Source organism: Myotis davidii, unplaced genomic scaffold (genome assembly GCF_000327345.1).
Source record: "Myotis davidii unplaced genomic scaffold, ASM32734v1 scaffold710, whole genome shotgun sequence".
Lineage (NCBI taxonomy): Eukaryota > Metazoa > Chordata > Mammalia > Chiroptera > Vespertilionidae > Myotis > Myotis davidii.
Genome location: NW_006284328.1, coordinates 88,053 through 103,720, shown reverse-complemented (window position 1 = coordinate 103,720; position 15,668 = coordinate 88,053). Strand labels below are relative to the sequence as shown.

The window sequence follows — 15,668 nt, the reverse complement described above, 5'->3', positions numbered from 1 at the left end:
CTCCCAGAGTAGCACCTGAGTAGTGATTCAGAGGAGCAGCTGCCAGTATATCTGAGGGCACAGACCCCCCACGTGCCAGGCTGAGAGGCCTGTATTTGGCAGGTGGTTTGTTCCTAGCAGTAGCCAGACTGCAACAGGGTATAACAGAGATGCAAGGTCAAGTGGAAGTAGAGTTGTCACTTCGGTTTTTTAAATCAAATGACTGACTTTTATACACTTTCATCCAAAATCCTTCAAAAAGAGATAACAACCACCCTGAAGACACTCACCTCCCACCCAATCAGTTAAAGTTGAATGAAGAGCAATCCTATACGGATATGAGAGAGAGAGACATTCCACAGGTGGCTCTGAATCACCTTTAGGATGGCAGATGTCCTCATGGGGATCCCATTGCCCATCTTCAAAGTGAGGACAACTAGTCTATGTTTGAATCCCAAAGACCATCTATAGAGAGAAACGTGCTCTTTGAAGAATGAGGACATGGGACACATGGCATCTTTCAATAACAAGGGAAGGAAGGCTCTCAAATGAAGAGAATTGGGGAAGTGGGCATGCCACCAGAGTGAGGCTGCAGGGCTGGAAGGCAGGCTGTACGTAACTCTGTTTGGTCTGGAGGGAAATGACCTCTATCAGGGAGTGGGGATTTCGTAGGAAATACTCCTGACCAACCCGTGTCGGTCAGCCTTGAGTTGGGGTCAGGGCCCCAGATTCTTACCAAGGCTTACTTTACAGCGAACCCTAAGTTTCCCTATTTATCAGGGCAATTAACAAAAAGCAAAGTGATTGTTCCTCAGGTTGTTTCTTGAAATATACACATGAAGCAGATTAACCAAATACATCGTGTCCACTCAGTCCTCCGGGAGGGGGCCTTCTCCCTTTGGGGGAGTCTGTAATAAGACTTGGCTTGACCAACTGAGGGAGTTCCTGTGGGCTGTGGCAGACCAAGTCCTCAGCCAGGGCCAGGAGTAAGGCACCAGGCGTTTGGGTGTGTGTGAGAGAGTACACAGAAACCATCACACCCACACCCGCATACCACAGCAGGGTGGAGCGGGCCACTTGTCCTTACCTTAACCTTCTCATCATGTTCCGAAATGCTGAGTTTTGACTGTGCTGGGCCCCTAAGGATGCAGCCCCCAAATGCTCAGCCAACCTAAAGGGCACCTTTCCAACAAGAGCTTCCTTCCTGGATCTGCCCCTCACATCTGGGGACCCTGGACTCCAACCAGGTCACAGCCACGGGTCCCATTTATTTCCTAAGGGGAAGTAGGAGTCATGTCTCGCCACGTCTGATCCCCAAGCCTGTATTCACAAGCTCACACCACCCACTCTGATTACCTTCTTTTGGCATTTTCTCAAATTGCATAACGTGGTCAGGAAATTTGGGGTTAATAATGACTTACTCTACTGTTGCTATTTCAAAGATGAAATAAAAAGCCACAACACTAAATATGACACGAACAGCATTTAATCTCTGATATTTCAGAAGACACTTTAGGATGTGAAGGTCCCGTGGGGTGCTGTGTGGATGCCTACAGGTACTGCGTGAGGGGAGGCAGCATGCAGCCTGGACTGGGATCAGGAGCCCAGCTCTGGCCCTGGCTCGGCTATTAAGTGGCATTGACTGTGGATGGGTCACTTCCCTTCTCCAACAGGGTTGGGTTTCAGCATCTCTAAGGCTCCTCCCAGCTCTGATATTCTATGCATACCTGGCAGAGGATGTGTTGTGTGGATTTTCCGTAGGTACAGAGGAAGGTAAAAACTACTTGCAATAGCGTGGGCAAGGCCTGAGACAGTTCTACTGTAAGTACTGAAGCCTCTGGGCTCGGGTTCCCATCTCAATGTTGGCCCAGCCTGGGGCCAGTCATGAGCAGACTGAGATAGCAGCAGAAATCACAGAATCAGGGACCACCGTAAAGTTTTTTAGTGAATTTATCAAGTCCACAGTCAAGGACCCTCCCCAGCAGAGGTGCGCGCTTTGGCCACTTATGCCGCCTTCTCAGACCAACAAGAGCTCTGCTGCTCTCAATCAACCAAGAGTCTTCAGTTGCAGGAACATGTCCTGTCCTTGGGACGGGGACGGTGAGATGGTAGCAGGTGAAGAGATAACAGACCAACTCCTCTTGGCTCCTGTCCAGCAGGCCAGAACTGAGAGAGGGATCGAGCAAAGTAGGAGTCCATCTCCATCTGTCGCAGGAATTCTGGCAGACCCGCATTTCAGGTGATGCTGCATGTGTGGCTCTGGCACATCCAATGGTCTCCTTTGACTTTTTTAAAATCAGGCTTGGCCACCCCTCTCCACTCAGTTAGGCCAAACTCTACCCAATGTACAAAAATCTCCAACATGAGCAGAATTCTCAATGATTCCTTGTGTCTTATAAATAGTTTCAGTGATATGTACAGCCTAACACACACACACACACACTCTCTCTCTCTCTCTCTCGCTCTCTCTCTCTGGAAATCATATTCAGGATGATCATCAGGTACTCATTGGCACAACCACCCTGAATCTGAGCGTGGGCTTGGACTCCAATCTCTCCCTCCTCTTCACTTCGGAGAGCAGAGCATTGGAAAGAAGCCTAACCCTGCCCAGCCCCTGAGCAGTGAGGTGGACAGGGCTCCTAGGTGAAGCCCTGAGTGTCGTCTTGAATGACAGGAGGCAGGGACGAGGTTGTGCGGGCAGTGCTGGTGGCCAGGGCCTACTTTACTCCTTCCACAGTCCCAGCTTCTTCAGCGCCTCCTTTCTGTGCTCATCAGGGATGCCTTTGGGGGAAATCTTGACACTGACACAAGTGGGACGAGGCAGCTTGTCGCGGCTCTGTCCTTGGTAAGACAGGCGCTTGGAGCTCTGCTCGTGGTCAGCCAGCATGCTCACCTGAATCCCCGCAAAGTCCTTCCCAGTGCCCAAGGAGGCGGGGCGGGGCCGGGAATTCCGCAAGACATTGGGGGAGAGTTTGTTCAAGAAGGAGTCTTTTCCCAGAGAGCTGCTGGCCTTGGAGCTGGGGTCCTTCTCAGCTGAGAGGTAGCTGCTCAGCCCCACACCTGACCGCTCCAGAGTGTTGGACTTGAAGTTCATCTGCCTCAGCCCAGGGATGCTGCTCTCCTGCAGCGTCAGGGGATTCCTTACCCCTGGGGCCCTAGGGATGAGGATTGGCATAGACTTGGCAGCTGGAACTTTCCCTGGAGTGGGTTCCTGGGCAGGAATGAAAACCTTGCCTGGAGCAGATCCCTGAGCTAGAGCTGGAGCCAGGGCTTTCATTGGAGAAGGTCCCCGGGTTGGAGCAGGAGCCAATGCCTTCCCTGCTGAGACCTGAGGTGCAGGCTGAGCTAGGGCAGGAGCTGATGCTGGGGCTGGGGCAGGGGCCTGAGTGCCAGTCCCCTTGAGTCTGATGGAGCTGGGGGGCTTACTTAAGTGGGGGCTGGGCTTCTCTTGGTCCAGGGGCAGCCCCAGCTTCTCCAGAGCCTCCTTGCGTGCCTTCCTCTGCTCCTGCAGTGAAGAGGAGACCAGGCCGGAATCGCCGGGGGCAGCCTCGGGGTGGCGGGACAGCCAGGGCTGGGGGTCGCTGTGGAAACTGCTTCGGCTGCTCTTGAGAACAATATTAGGGGGCAGCTTCCGGGGCTTAGGCCCCGTGAGGGGAGCCACTTGGGCATTTGGATCCCGCCCTGGTGGGACGGAAGCATCTGCAGCTCTGGTGTTCTGAGACGACACGGCAGGAAGAGGCCGAGGCTGTCCTGGTGCCCCCGTCGGGCCTTTCTCATTGGCCTTTTGGGACATGGCCTCTGAAGAAGTCTCCTTTCTCTTCTGGGGGCTGAGTGATGTGAGGAGCTGGGGCACGGGGGTCCTCTCCCCTGGCCCTGTGGGTGGGCTGTCTTCCCCACGCTGCTCAGGCTGGGCGTCCCGGAAAGCCTCTGGTGGGGGGATGAGCGTTGTGTCCAAATCAAGGACGGCCTCCTGGAGCCCCGCCGGATCCTGGCTGGGGTCCCTGCTCTGGCTGAGCTGCTCGTCCCTGGGGTCTGGGATGACCCTCTGGACTGGAGCCTGGCTGGGCTCCCTGCTCTGGCTGATCTGTTGTTCCCTGGGGTCTGGGATGACCCTCTGGACTGGAGCCTGGCTGGGCTCCCTGCTCTGGCTGATCTGTTGTTCCCTGGGGTCTGGGATGACACTCTGGACTGGAGCCTGGCTGGGCTCCCTGCTCTGGCTGAGCTGTTGTTCCCTGGGGTCTGGGATGACACTCTGGACTGGAGCCTGGCTGGGCTCCCTGCTCTGGCTGAGCTGCTCTTCCCTGGGGTCTGGGATGACCCTGTTGGGTTCCCCTGGCAGGTGGCTGTTCGTCTGCGGGGTGCTTTTCCTGAAGTTCTGGTTCCTACTGATGTGGATATTGCGGGGGAGGCTGAAGGAGCCGTATCTGAAGCCCAGGCTTTGGGGTTCAGGCAGAGGGGGGATGCTGGACTGGTTTGCTCTCCTTGGCTCTGGTCTTTGCTGAGCAACCGTCTCCTCTGGGTGTCCTGTGAGGGGCCGGGAGAACAGGCAAAGAGAGGACAGAGGTGAGAACCCTGCTGCCAAGGAAAAAGCAAATATTCCCTGAACTCTGGTCTCTAATTTGCATGGATGGGTTTTGTTGTTATTGGTTCTTTGCTCTTAAAGGGGCAGCACTCTTGCCTGGATATCATTTAGATGAGCAGATTGATACTAGCAGATTCCCTTCCATCAGGGATTAATTTTTCACAACAACTGGGGAAAGGGCAGCCCCAGATGGCTCTCTGTCCTCTGTCCTGAATTCAGGCTCTTTCTAACCATCTACAGAAGCACCAGAGGTGGGAGAGACCCAGGACTGTCCCCTAGGTATCTTGGGGCTCCCCGGTAAGTGATCCCATGGAAACATTGAACTCGAGCAGCATGAACAGGTGATTTGCCCCTGTTGGGGTCCACCTTCTTCCTTCACTTCCCATATTGGTAAGTACCCGGATGATTCTGGGTAATGGTCAAAGCTGTCCCCACACCAGAGAGACACATGGGCTCTTTCCTTCCGGTGAGCTAGTCAGATGCACTGGGCCCAATGGGCCAGGGAGTGAGTCTGAGGTGGCAGTGAAGCCCCGTGTTCCCATGTACTGCTCGAGCTTCAGGGACGTTCTAACCCATTATCAATAAATAGTTGCTAAATTAATGAATGAATGATTGCAGCCTTGATTCCAGCGGGACTCTCCTCAGGAGGAAAGTGCTCACCTACCCTGGGACATATGGCCCCACGCTCACGGCCACACTCACATGCCATCCTGTCCCCCTTCTACTGGGCCTCAACACCACTGGCTCCGCACACACTCTCCCCGGGCCTTAAGGTGCCACCCACTCAGGCTGAGGGGGCCCCTCCCTCTTCTTATCTCCTGCAGCCTCAGCCTCTGGGTCATCCAGATTAGCTCCCCACCCTGACTCAAACTCTACAGAGCCAACCACCCACCCCTCCCTCACCTCTGCGGTTCTATCTATTTAGAATTCCTCCACGAGTGGGTGGCAGCTGGTCAAACCCTCTTCCTCCCAGGCCTCGGACACAGGTAGAAAGGCTTAGAAAGCTGGCTGGTCAGCACCCCCTCCTCCCCTCCAGGGTCAAAGCTTTATTCTGGCCAGGAGAGTGGACGGGAGTGTGGTCACTCCTTCTGCTGCCCGTGACCCTTAAAGCCAAGAGCCATCAAAGTAGAAGGACGTTCAGATTTCCTGCGTCTCACCAAAGTGCCCAGACAGTCTCTCTTACCCTGGGGAGCAGGCTGGAGTGGGGGCAGTGCTCGGGGACTTTCGGGAGTTGTGTCTTGCTCAGACTCCTCCGTGGACAGTCCGCTGTCAGCCTCGGTGTCCAATGAGCCAATGGTCTCCTCCAGGAAGAGCAAACACTCCTTCTCTTCAGCGGACAGGAAGTCGTAGCTGTCGGTCTGGAGTGAGGACAGGAGGAAGGAGAGGAGAAGGCAGCTATGAGAGAAAGCTTGGCAGAAACTGGCGGGGCCGAGAACCACCCTGTGTTGGGGAAGGAATGCTGAAGAGCTGGAAACCTTTCCACGGTGCTACTCCGCAAACCTGCTGGAGCTGCTTCCTGAAACTGTAGGCACCAGGGAGGGCAGAGACGGGCGGGCTGCTGTCCCACCAACACCCGGGTCAGGCAGCTAGGCAGGCAAATGGCAAGAGGCCTTTCTTTTGCTCAGTCCTGGGTGACATGCTTGGGAGCACAGACCAGAAGCAGTCCCAGGTTCTCATTCCGATTTCTCTGCAATTATTTGTTGTTTCTTTGCTCAAATATGCCCAATATTTCACTTTGTGTGTCTCCGATTTAGCTCTAAGTTATACGAGCAACATCAAGATTTGACCTTCAACTTGAAAGGTATTGCTTTCAACTTTTCTAAGTACTTCTGCATACTTGACCTGGCATGTCAAGGACAGGATGAGGACAAACAGGAAACTCGACCAACTGCTGGCTGCCAGGCCAATGGGAACAGTGGTATGACTTGCCACAGATACATCTACTAAATAATTTATACTTGACTCTGAAATGCATTCCATACAGGATTTTTTCCCCATGTGTATTTACCTTCTTGATAGTATTTGGCTCTGCTAACATTCAAATGAGTGTGCACTTCTCAAGCAAATAGTAACTTAAGGGGGGAGGGTGAAGAAATTGGATGAGTACAGGGGAAGGGGGGAGAAATCTATTTAGTATTAAATATTAGGTAGATATTAAGTAACTGATTTGAATTATGAGAAAGCCCATAGGAATATCTAGAAAAAAATGCTATGGTCATTTCCGATGGTTACTGACCAATGTTCTACAGGCCAGGAAGACCCATGGAACAGTCACTCTCCAAACAAGAGGCTGAAGGGAAAACTAAAAGGGCAAATAGGAATATATGAAATTTGGCCCAAGTCTGTTCCTGGTATCTTTGTCCCTCTTCCTAATATTTGAGATGCTTCAGAGTTATATATTCTCCAGACCCACTCAGATGGCCAGGAAAGATTTTGGGATAGCCCTACAAACATCCTGGGAGGAGGGAAGAGAGCTGTTGGAATAACCCTTCCAGTCCCAGACTCCCTAAAGTGCTATCTGTCAGCTGACTGAGTGACAACAGACAGATGGCACTTACATTCCAAGGGGAGCCCTAAACACAGCCCTTGGAAGCCCTGAAGCCAACTGCAGACAAAGATAAGCCAACTCTGGGTTTACCCTTTGTGGATCTTTCTTTCTGAAAACCTTACATCCCAGTCATACTCTGTGTCCAGTGGTATGTAACTATGCTCCATTTTTACATATCGAAACTCATTGACTGTATATCCTCACCTGAGGATTTGTTTTCACCAGTTTAAGAGAGAGAGAAAGAGAGGGAGAGAGAGAGAGAAATATCACCAGATTGCCTTCCATATATGCCCCGACCGGGGATCGAACCACAACCTAGATATGTGCCCTGACCAGGAATAGAACCTACCACCTTTTGTTGTACAGGATGAAACCCCAACCAACTGAGCTACACCGACCAGGGCTCCCTGACTATATTAAACATCCTTGGTGTACAGTTGACACCCTTATAATCCTTACATTTTCAAATATCTCTAAAGCCATAAACTACAAATTCTCAGGTGTTATTATGTATGTGATGAATTTCCACAGGAAAGGCAAGCTTACATTTCACATAGGGCAGGCTTACTCTTTCACACGAGCCATACAACAATTAAGATTTAAATTCATGCCCAGAAAAAATTACAATTTATTATGTGCCATTCACAAATCATTAAACATAGTGACTTCGGAAGAGTCTCAATCTCTGCTCATACATAGATTAATTCTTTTCTACATAGAGAAATGTGCTAAGTGCTATATAGACATCTCATTCGCCTCCCTGCAAGAACACTATGAATTCAGTTTTAATATTGTCCCCATTGTAAAACTAAGGAGACTGAAGCTTAGAGAAATGAAGTCATTTGCCCAAGGTCATACAGCTCATACTAAGGAACCCAGATCGGTTCGGCTCCAGAACCCAGGCACTTAATTACTCTGGTCTCTTTGATCTTTTTAAAGACTGAAATGAAGCTGCTAATTGCAGAGAACCAACGTCAGGAACCCATGTGCTACCAGCGTCTGTATCCTAGTTTCCACCGCGACCTCAGATCACCGGCCTGCTCCCTCATCTCCACTCAGACCCCCAACCTAATGAAAACTAGAAAAAGTCTCACTTGTCCAACCTCGCTCTGGGGTTGTCCCACCCTATAGAACCATGAGTGACTCAGAGGCAGAAAGCTTCAACTCGGATGATTCACTCCCTGATGAGGAAGATGAAAGAGAAGGAGCAGTGAGCCAGGTTGGTGGTGGGCAGGGCGGGGCAGGGCAGGTGTGCAGACAGCGGGCCAGGTTGCAGGACAGAGAGTACATACAGATCCGGAGCGGGTGGAGGTGGTGCTCGTCATGCTGTCCCAGCTGCCGATGCGGGTCACGGGTTCCGAGCCAGGCCCCTCTGGCCACAGCTCCCTCTCGGGCATTGCCAGAAGCAAGGTGCAGGGACGGCGAAAGGGGCTCCCAGAGGGGAAGCGGGGAGAAGCGAAGAATGTCCCAAGCTGGGCCTGAAAAGAAAAGAATCAAAGCCATGTGTGAGCCAAGCCTGGGTTCCGGCAAGGCTCTGCCCAGGCACCGGAGCAGCATGGCAGCAGGGACATCAAGCAAGCAAAGTGTTGGAAGGGGCCGTGGACAGCCATTACCCAAACCCAACCCCCCCAGCCTGAAGGGAAGGACACACAAGCTGGCTCACACACATGAGAAGGACGGACTTAGGTGGTGGAGGAGCATTTAGTCAGAAAGGAAATTCCATCATCTCCTTTAGTCACCTTTCTCTCTGAACTAGGGGGCTTACCCTCCATCCTCATTACTATAAACAATAAATATTATAGGGGTTAATAGCTTGGATTCTGGAGGTCGTTGGATCTGGGTTTAAATCACAGGTTAGCCATTTACAGTTATGTGACTTGAAGCAAATGATTCTTTCAGTTTGTTTTTCCTCATGGAACAGGGTGAAGGTAAGGACTAAATGAGAACAGTTAGCATCATTTAGCTGGTAGTCAATATTAAGCAATGAATAACTAACTACTACTGTTCTTACAATAAGAAAAAGACAAAATCCACTTGGGATCAAAGTAAATTGAAGGAAGGGAAACAAGAGTTTAGAAAAGACGAGTTCAGGGAGACTATAGGCTTTGAAGAAGGAACAGGGCCTTAATAGTACCTACATCATAGGGTTGTCTTAAAGATACAACAAAATAGTCCACGTAAAACACTTGCACAGTCTACGGCCCGATTGTTAGCTGCTATTATAGTCAACAGCACCATCATCAAAGCAGCCACCAGCAAGCCACCACTATCTCCCTAGCCTTGGACACACATGCATAGGACCTCCAGTGGTTGGCACAAACCCAATTTTCCTCGTGTGCATCACCCCCTCTATGGTTGAACTGTTTCCAAGGAGGTTTCCTAACCCAGGTCAAATAAACAAGAAAAATGTCCCAGATAGCGTCCTCCCAACTCCAACTCCTAGGGAAAAACATTTCAAGTTCATTGTGCCAATAGTAATAGCAAAGGAAGGGCATCCACCTTCTGAAAACCACAAGGATTTTTCACATGCCTGTGTGTGGGAAACACTCCAGCAGAATTGGGAGGGCCAGGGTGACGCTCCTTTGTGAAAATGACATTCAAAAAAAATATATAAAGATTGAAAGACAGACTAAACAGAAAATTGAGGGAGAGGTCGAATACAAAATATGGAAGAGTCTGATTCTGAATCCATATTTCCCCCATGACACCATACTTTGTCTTCTACCATCTTTCCTACCCTTCCAATACTAGGTAAAATGTCCTAGAAAAAAATGTGTTCTATTTGAGATCTCGGGACTTGGGGTTTGGGTTTCAGGGCTCGTTGTTCCTTCACCAATCACTGCTCCCAGTGCCTAAGTCAGGTTTGGGCTGTGCTGGGTGTGTCAGCCCGCCAGCTCCAAGGCGCTGACAAGCACAAGGCCTCAGAGAGCACCCCTCCTGCTCGGGAGAAAGCCCTCAGGTGGAGCAGGGCGGGAGGAGCAGGACAATGGGGAATGAAGAGGGAAGATCCCTAAGGACACAGGTAGTCTACGGCGGCCCAGCGCCTCTCAGGAGATAGGGTACAAGAAAAAACAGAAATGCCAAAGATGCCCAACGACAAGTCATCATTGGGTAAGGCAGGTCTTAGAGTTCCTTCATGAGGTTAGTTGCCCAATATCTAGAACCCCAAAGACACAGAAACATGAGAAGTCACGTGAATGAAGCCCAGTCACCTCCTACATCCACTCCATTGATGACTGTCTAGGATCAGATAGTACTAACTCATTCTTGACATTCTATGAGATTGATGCTGTTACAGAAAAGGGGAACCATCTCTCATAAGACGAGGCACACAGAAGGCGCTCAAGGAATGCTAAATGAATGAATTTGACATCCATTTAGTGTCTGTTGAGTTGAACTATGGGAAGACCTCTTTTTCTGGCTTCTACCCTATTACTATAAGCGCAATGGAATCTGGTCAATGCTTTCAGTTAAACTAACAGGCATGGAGCATGCGCTGTTTCTGAGAAGTGAGTGGAGAATCATGGGTCTAGTTTTTGCCTTCATTTCTCTTCTCTGAAAAATCGGGGCAGTAAATAGTCAAAGTGGCTCACTGTAATGAATATAATATTCTCCGTGAATGGGTGAGAGGGTGCTCCCTCTTCCTTTCAGTGAAAATGACTACCTGGGTTCTTCCAAGCACCCTTCAGTGTTTATAGTGGTTTCCTAGCCTGTCCTTCCTCCTAGGGTGCCTGTCACACTCTCACTTCAGAACCAGGGTGGCCTGAAGCAGCTGGAAGAGATGGAAACAATTTGAATAGCACTACTTCAAAAAAAAAAAAAAGAATAGCTTACAAAGAACTTTAAATATGCTAATGAGATATTCAAAATAGCCTGATAACTTAGGCAGGATCTGGCCCACTTCCCCTCCCTAAGGGAAGCAAGGAATGACCTCTAACTGTACATCCAGGACAGCCGGTGGCCCCTGCCCTTCCAGAGGGCATCTCAGACTGTCCAGATGCAAGAGGGCCATGCACCTAAAGAAGGTCATTGGCCACCCCTGGCTGAGCACAGAAGCCCTACAATCACCCTTCTTCTAACTCACACCTTGAACCCTTCTCCAGCTTCACGCTCCAAGGCCAGGTTTGGCCCCAACAACAGCTATCTCCATACTAAAGACATTACACCAAGTGCCATTGAAGATCATATCGTCAGACACTACATAACCACTGCAGAGACAAATCCCAACCTGAAACCAAAGTTCAATGAGTCCTGAAGTGCTCCAACCTCGTCTCCACACCTTGCTTTCTGACGCAGCATCTGACCCGTGAAAAGGTCTTCTCTCCCCACCCCCACTGCCCCTCCCTCCCTCCCTCACCAGTTTGGCCTGATCTGGATGCTGCTGCATTTCCTTCCACCAACTTTACTACCTTGAAACTTGGGGGCTATTTCAGGGCAATCATTGAAACCTGAGATATTTCAACCTGATAAAAAGCCCAAGTACAAGCACTCAGGTTAGAGTTTGGTATCTTTGAACCCTTGACCTCTGGAGGACTTGAGGGGAGGAGGGAATGGGTTAAGAAATGTGTATAGTTAGGGCTGGCCATGCACAGGCACATTAAATATTAACCACTCCACCAAAGCCAGCCAAGCCTTGGAGGAGAGTAAATAAATAGTGTGTGGAATTCTGGCATCTGCAGAGGGTGGGGTGGGCAGAAGGCTTCAGCCCCATTTCAGTTTTCTCTGTACCTTCTAAATAGACTCCTCCTCTGAGCCACCCCCACATCCTCCCAGGGCTCAGTCTCCCTCCCCAGTAGTCAAGGAGGTCGCCTACTTCCTTCCGACTAGGTGTGTCTGCTTTTCTACCCAGAAATGCATCCCAGGTTGGACAAGATCCCAAGGAAACCACCAGGACGACTTCCATTGCACTGTGTGTGCATCCTCTCCGAGCACGTGGGGAAGTTTCTGCGTGCTTTATGGAAACGCTCTAAACCCCCTTCTCACCCCTGGGTCTGAGGGAGGGGGTTGGTATACATATTCTCTGCACAAAAGAACTTTGTTAGAAATCCGATACAAGGGTTGGCAAAAGTAGGTTTACAGTTGTTCATTGGCAAAAACAAGAATAAACTCTGTTTCCCGTAGTCACAACTGTTCACCTACTCTTGCCCACGCATGTATATACATTCACTCAGCTTGTGTCTCAGACCCCAGGTCTTCCTGCTTCCCTCTTTCCTGCAGCAGGAGAAAGGAGACATAGGGCAAAGTTACAGGTCAGAGTGTGCCCACCCCATCCCCAGAGGTGGATAATGGAGAGCTGACTTACTATTCTGACTTGACTTCTGCATCCAACTTCCTTGTGCAAGTAAACCTGTCAAACAAGCTGCTAACTGGGAACCCTGATGAAAGCACACCCGGGGCTGGTTCCCTCTGTGGACACGATCACACTCCTGTGACCTGAGCCCCACTCGGAACTCCTACCAGAGTCAGCATGCTACCGCGCAAGAGTCATAAAAATGTGGGTGAGGCCCCAGCACAGCCAAGTAGCTTTCGGTTTGCCAGTCTCCACGTCTATTCACAGGTCAAGTCAGGAAATTAATTGAGTTGAACCCAAATAAAGCGGACGCTGCGACTGGCTTGTCCATGAGGTTTCCAGAGATGAGCTGGTAGCCTGAGCTGGAGTTTTTCCAATGTAACCAAACCTCCCCTCCCCTCACAAACAACCCAGCGGAGCTCATGCCTTACACACCTGTCCACAGAAAGCTCCATTATCACAGTGCCAGTATTAGACACACACACACACACACACACACACACACACACACACTGCACCCTTTACTTAAATAAAGATAGTGGGTGAGTTGATAAAGCCATGGGAGCGTTTCCAGTGGAAATGCAATGGAAAAAACTCCACCCATTCCCTGGGCCTTCCTGCATTTTGACTTCTCGACTCCAACAATTCTCGTCCAAAGTCACAAGTCAATTGGAATTGCTCAGAGATGGAATTTCATACCTAAATAAGCAGGTGGAAAGGAAAGAAAAAAAAAAAAAACACACTTCAGCCCTGGTCTCCACAAAAGCACTTCAATCCAACCTTCTTGCATCCCCGACTGGCCTCTGGGAGCTGAGGAACAGAGAGGAAAGCCCGCTAGCTGGGGTGTATAGGGCTCCCCACAACCCTCTAGCTCTGAGTTCCCACACAGCCCCCTACCCCCTCACACACACACACCTTGCTACAGTATAAGCAATAGTTGGTTAGCGATGAACTCACCTTTACTGGGTGGGGGGCTGAAGAGAGGAAAGAAATACCCTTATATTTCAAAGGGCGGAGACAAGGGCAGAGCCTGCTTCCCCTGCCTCCTGCTGTTTTCTTCTTTTGACCTCTTCCTGACTTACCTGGACAGGTAAATGCTTCATCTGTGCTGCTTCGCCCCACCCTGCCTGACTCTCAGCCAATCCCAGCATTCTCTCCCTCCTTCTCATTCCAGCTGTTTCTCCAGGGAAGGTGTGGGAGGGGAATGGGCAGGGCGGTGCTGCTCTCACGTAGCCAATCATCTCTTGCCATTCCTTCCCCTATTAAGAGCCAATAAAGAGCCCTTTAAAAAAAAACAAAAAAAAGGAGGGCTGGAAGGAAGAGGGACTGGTTTGGGCTGAGACTGGAAAAGGAGAGTTGGCAGTGAGGGAGTAGGCAAAAAATAAAAAAATAAAAAAAATTGTTTTTAAATTACATCTTCATATAAAGAAACAGTCCATTGGGCAATCTGCTCTTTACTGAAACTTGGTTTTCTATCTAGAGCTGCCTTCTTCCACTTGGAACGAAGTTTTCCCCAGAATTCTCCAAATTAAAATCCTCTGTGGCCAATTTTGCTCATGTCTTTTCCAATCTTTCAGAATCACATTCATCCTCAAGCCTGTGCCTAGCAGTTCATAGTGTTTCAAAGTCCACTCCTGACCGTGAGGGAGATGCTTAAGACTAGGGATGCCTAGGACTAGGGATGACACACCCTTGCCCCTCCCCCCGCCCCCCAGATTGCCAAGGGCCTTCTTGGCCTCATTTCTTTCTGTGGGAAACGAAACAATTTTCTCTCCGGAGAGTTCCCTGCTACAAAAGTGCCTGGACAGCCTCAATGGAGAGAACATGCTTGTTGTCGTTGGGTCTCTGGTCTCTTAGCTGTTCGTGGAAGGTAGCAATAACCATTAGTAAATAAACACAAAATAAGTTACCCACCAGGTTAGCAACTCCTGAATCCTCCCATGGCGGATTTTTGGCACCTGTAGTAACCAGAAGAAGCAGGGAGAGGAGAGTAGGTGGAAGAATCCGGTACTTTCAGGAAGAAATCTCCCTCCAAGTATGGAGGCTACTTTTACCACTTGTGATCTTTGCCTGGATGCTGATCTTTCCTGGACATAGGTTTTCCTCAGTGTCAAAAGGGCGGGAAGGAAAATGAAAATCAATGCCCATAATAATTGCCAACATTTATTAAGCGGTTGCTGGGCATGCGGTATTGTGCTGTGCTAAGCATTTTCATCCACCCCTTCATTTCATCTTCATTTCAACATCAAAAGGTAGATGCTGTTAATATCCAAACCTTACAGGGAGGTTAAATAACTTGTCCAAGATCATGTAGCTAGAAGGTGGCAGAGCAGAGATTTCAATTTAGGCGCCATGATGGTAAACTTGTCATGTATCAGTATGATGCCAGTCAGCCTCGACTTAGGAGAAAATCATCGTAAGTAGGAAGCATGAAATACTCGGATAATTTGCAGGCCTAATTCTAGCCATTAGGTTCATCCTTTGCCATCTCATTTCTGTCTTGTCACTATTCAAATCTTTCATCACAAGATGACACATGGCTTTCATCTTTTCTCTTTCTATGATCATAATTGGGTAGGAAATGAGAAGTGCAGTGATCCTGGAGCCAAGGTAGAGAGACGAGGTGGGGCAGGACTAGTGAGGAGGAAGCAGGTAGAGGAACCCCGGAGAAAACCAGTACCCTGTCAGCAGGATATGGATGGCCGCGCTGATTGAGCATTTAAGGGCAATGACCTCTCTTCATGATGTGTCATTCAAACATGTTTGATGTCACAATACTAACGAAAGAGGAAGGGCACCTCCTACTGAGGAGTTCAATGTAACTAGTGTTACACCCATGGGTGAAGTCACTGAAGTTGATCCAGCTTCATAGGCGTGTAATTCGAACATTTGCTAAAAAGTAAAAATAAAAAATGAATTGACTTGTGGGCATTAACCTCACAGTGATAGCAGGCATAGTCTTGTTTGTGAATTGACAGTTTTTCAGTTTATAATAAAGTCGAAATAGTTAAGAAGAGTGCCTGTCTTTTACCAGGTAGACACGGGGACGTAGACAACATGATCTTTCTGTTCCTCTTTCCTTTTAGACATCTTTTGGAAAAGCATGAAATATTCCAGCTAATTGAAATGTACCTAACGCCCAGTTCAAGAACTGGAACAGTTGAAGTTACTGACAAGCCTCACCCCTCCCTCCTCTCCTGCCTCCTCAACACACACATACACCCAGGCTGAAATAAATCACCATCATGCATGTCGTGTTTTTTTATTCT

At 49.5% G+C, this 15,668-nt stretch overlaps 1 protein-coding gene across 4 annotated transcripts; it reads right to left on the bottom strand.

Moving 5' to 3' along the window:
• Window positions 1-1,447: 1,447 nt before the first annotated feature.
• On the bottom strand, window positions 1,448-13,505 carry LOC102773582 (chromosome unknown open reading frame, human C1orf116). 4 transcript variants are annotated; one of them, XM_015569336.1, is made up of 5 exons: window positions 13,482-13,505; window positions 8,402-8,587; window positions 5,745-5,919; window positions 4,244-4,503; window positions 1,448-4,105 (listed from the first exon to the last, which is right to left on the bottom strand). In XM_015569336.1, the coding sequence occupies exons 1-5, from the start codon at window positions 13,500-13,502 to the stop codon at window positions 2,702-2,704; spliced, it is 2,046 nt and encodes a 681-aa protein (XP_015424822.1). In that variant the 5' UTR covers window positions 13,503-13,505; the 3' UTR covers window positions 1,448-2,701. The 4 variants fall into 4 exon arrangements, with proteins under 4 accessions (XP_015424822.1, XP_006754440.2, XP_006754441.2 ...); XM_006754377.2 differs by having other exon boundaries at window positions 1,448-4,196; window positions 4,275-4,503; XM_006754378.2 differs by having other exon boundaries at window positions 1,448-4,127; window positions 4,275-4,503.
• Window positions 13,506-15,668: the final 2,163 nt, after the last annotated feature.

Bases quoted from the DNA above. Each gene is read 5' to 3' on its own strand.
- LOC102773582 (XM_006754377.2), bottom strand. From the start codon at position 13,502: ATGAAGCATTTACCTGTCCAG. The intron at 5,920-8,401 runs GTATGTACTCTC...TCCTCACTCCAG, and splicing joins CCTCCACCCGCTCCGGATCT to ACCGACAGCTACGACTTCCT. The intron at 4,197-4,274 runs GCAGCTCAGCCA...ACAACAGCTCAG, and splicing joins ATCCCAGACCCCAGGGAAGA to CCAGAGCAGGGAGCCCAGCC.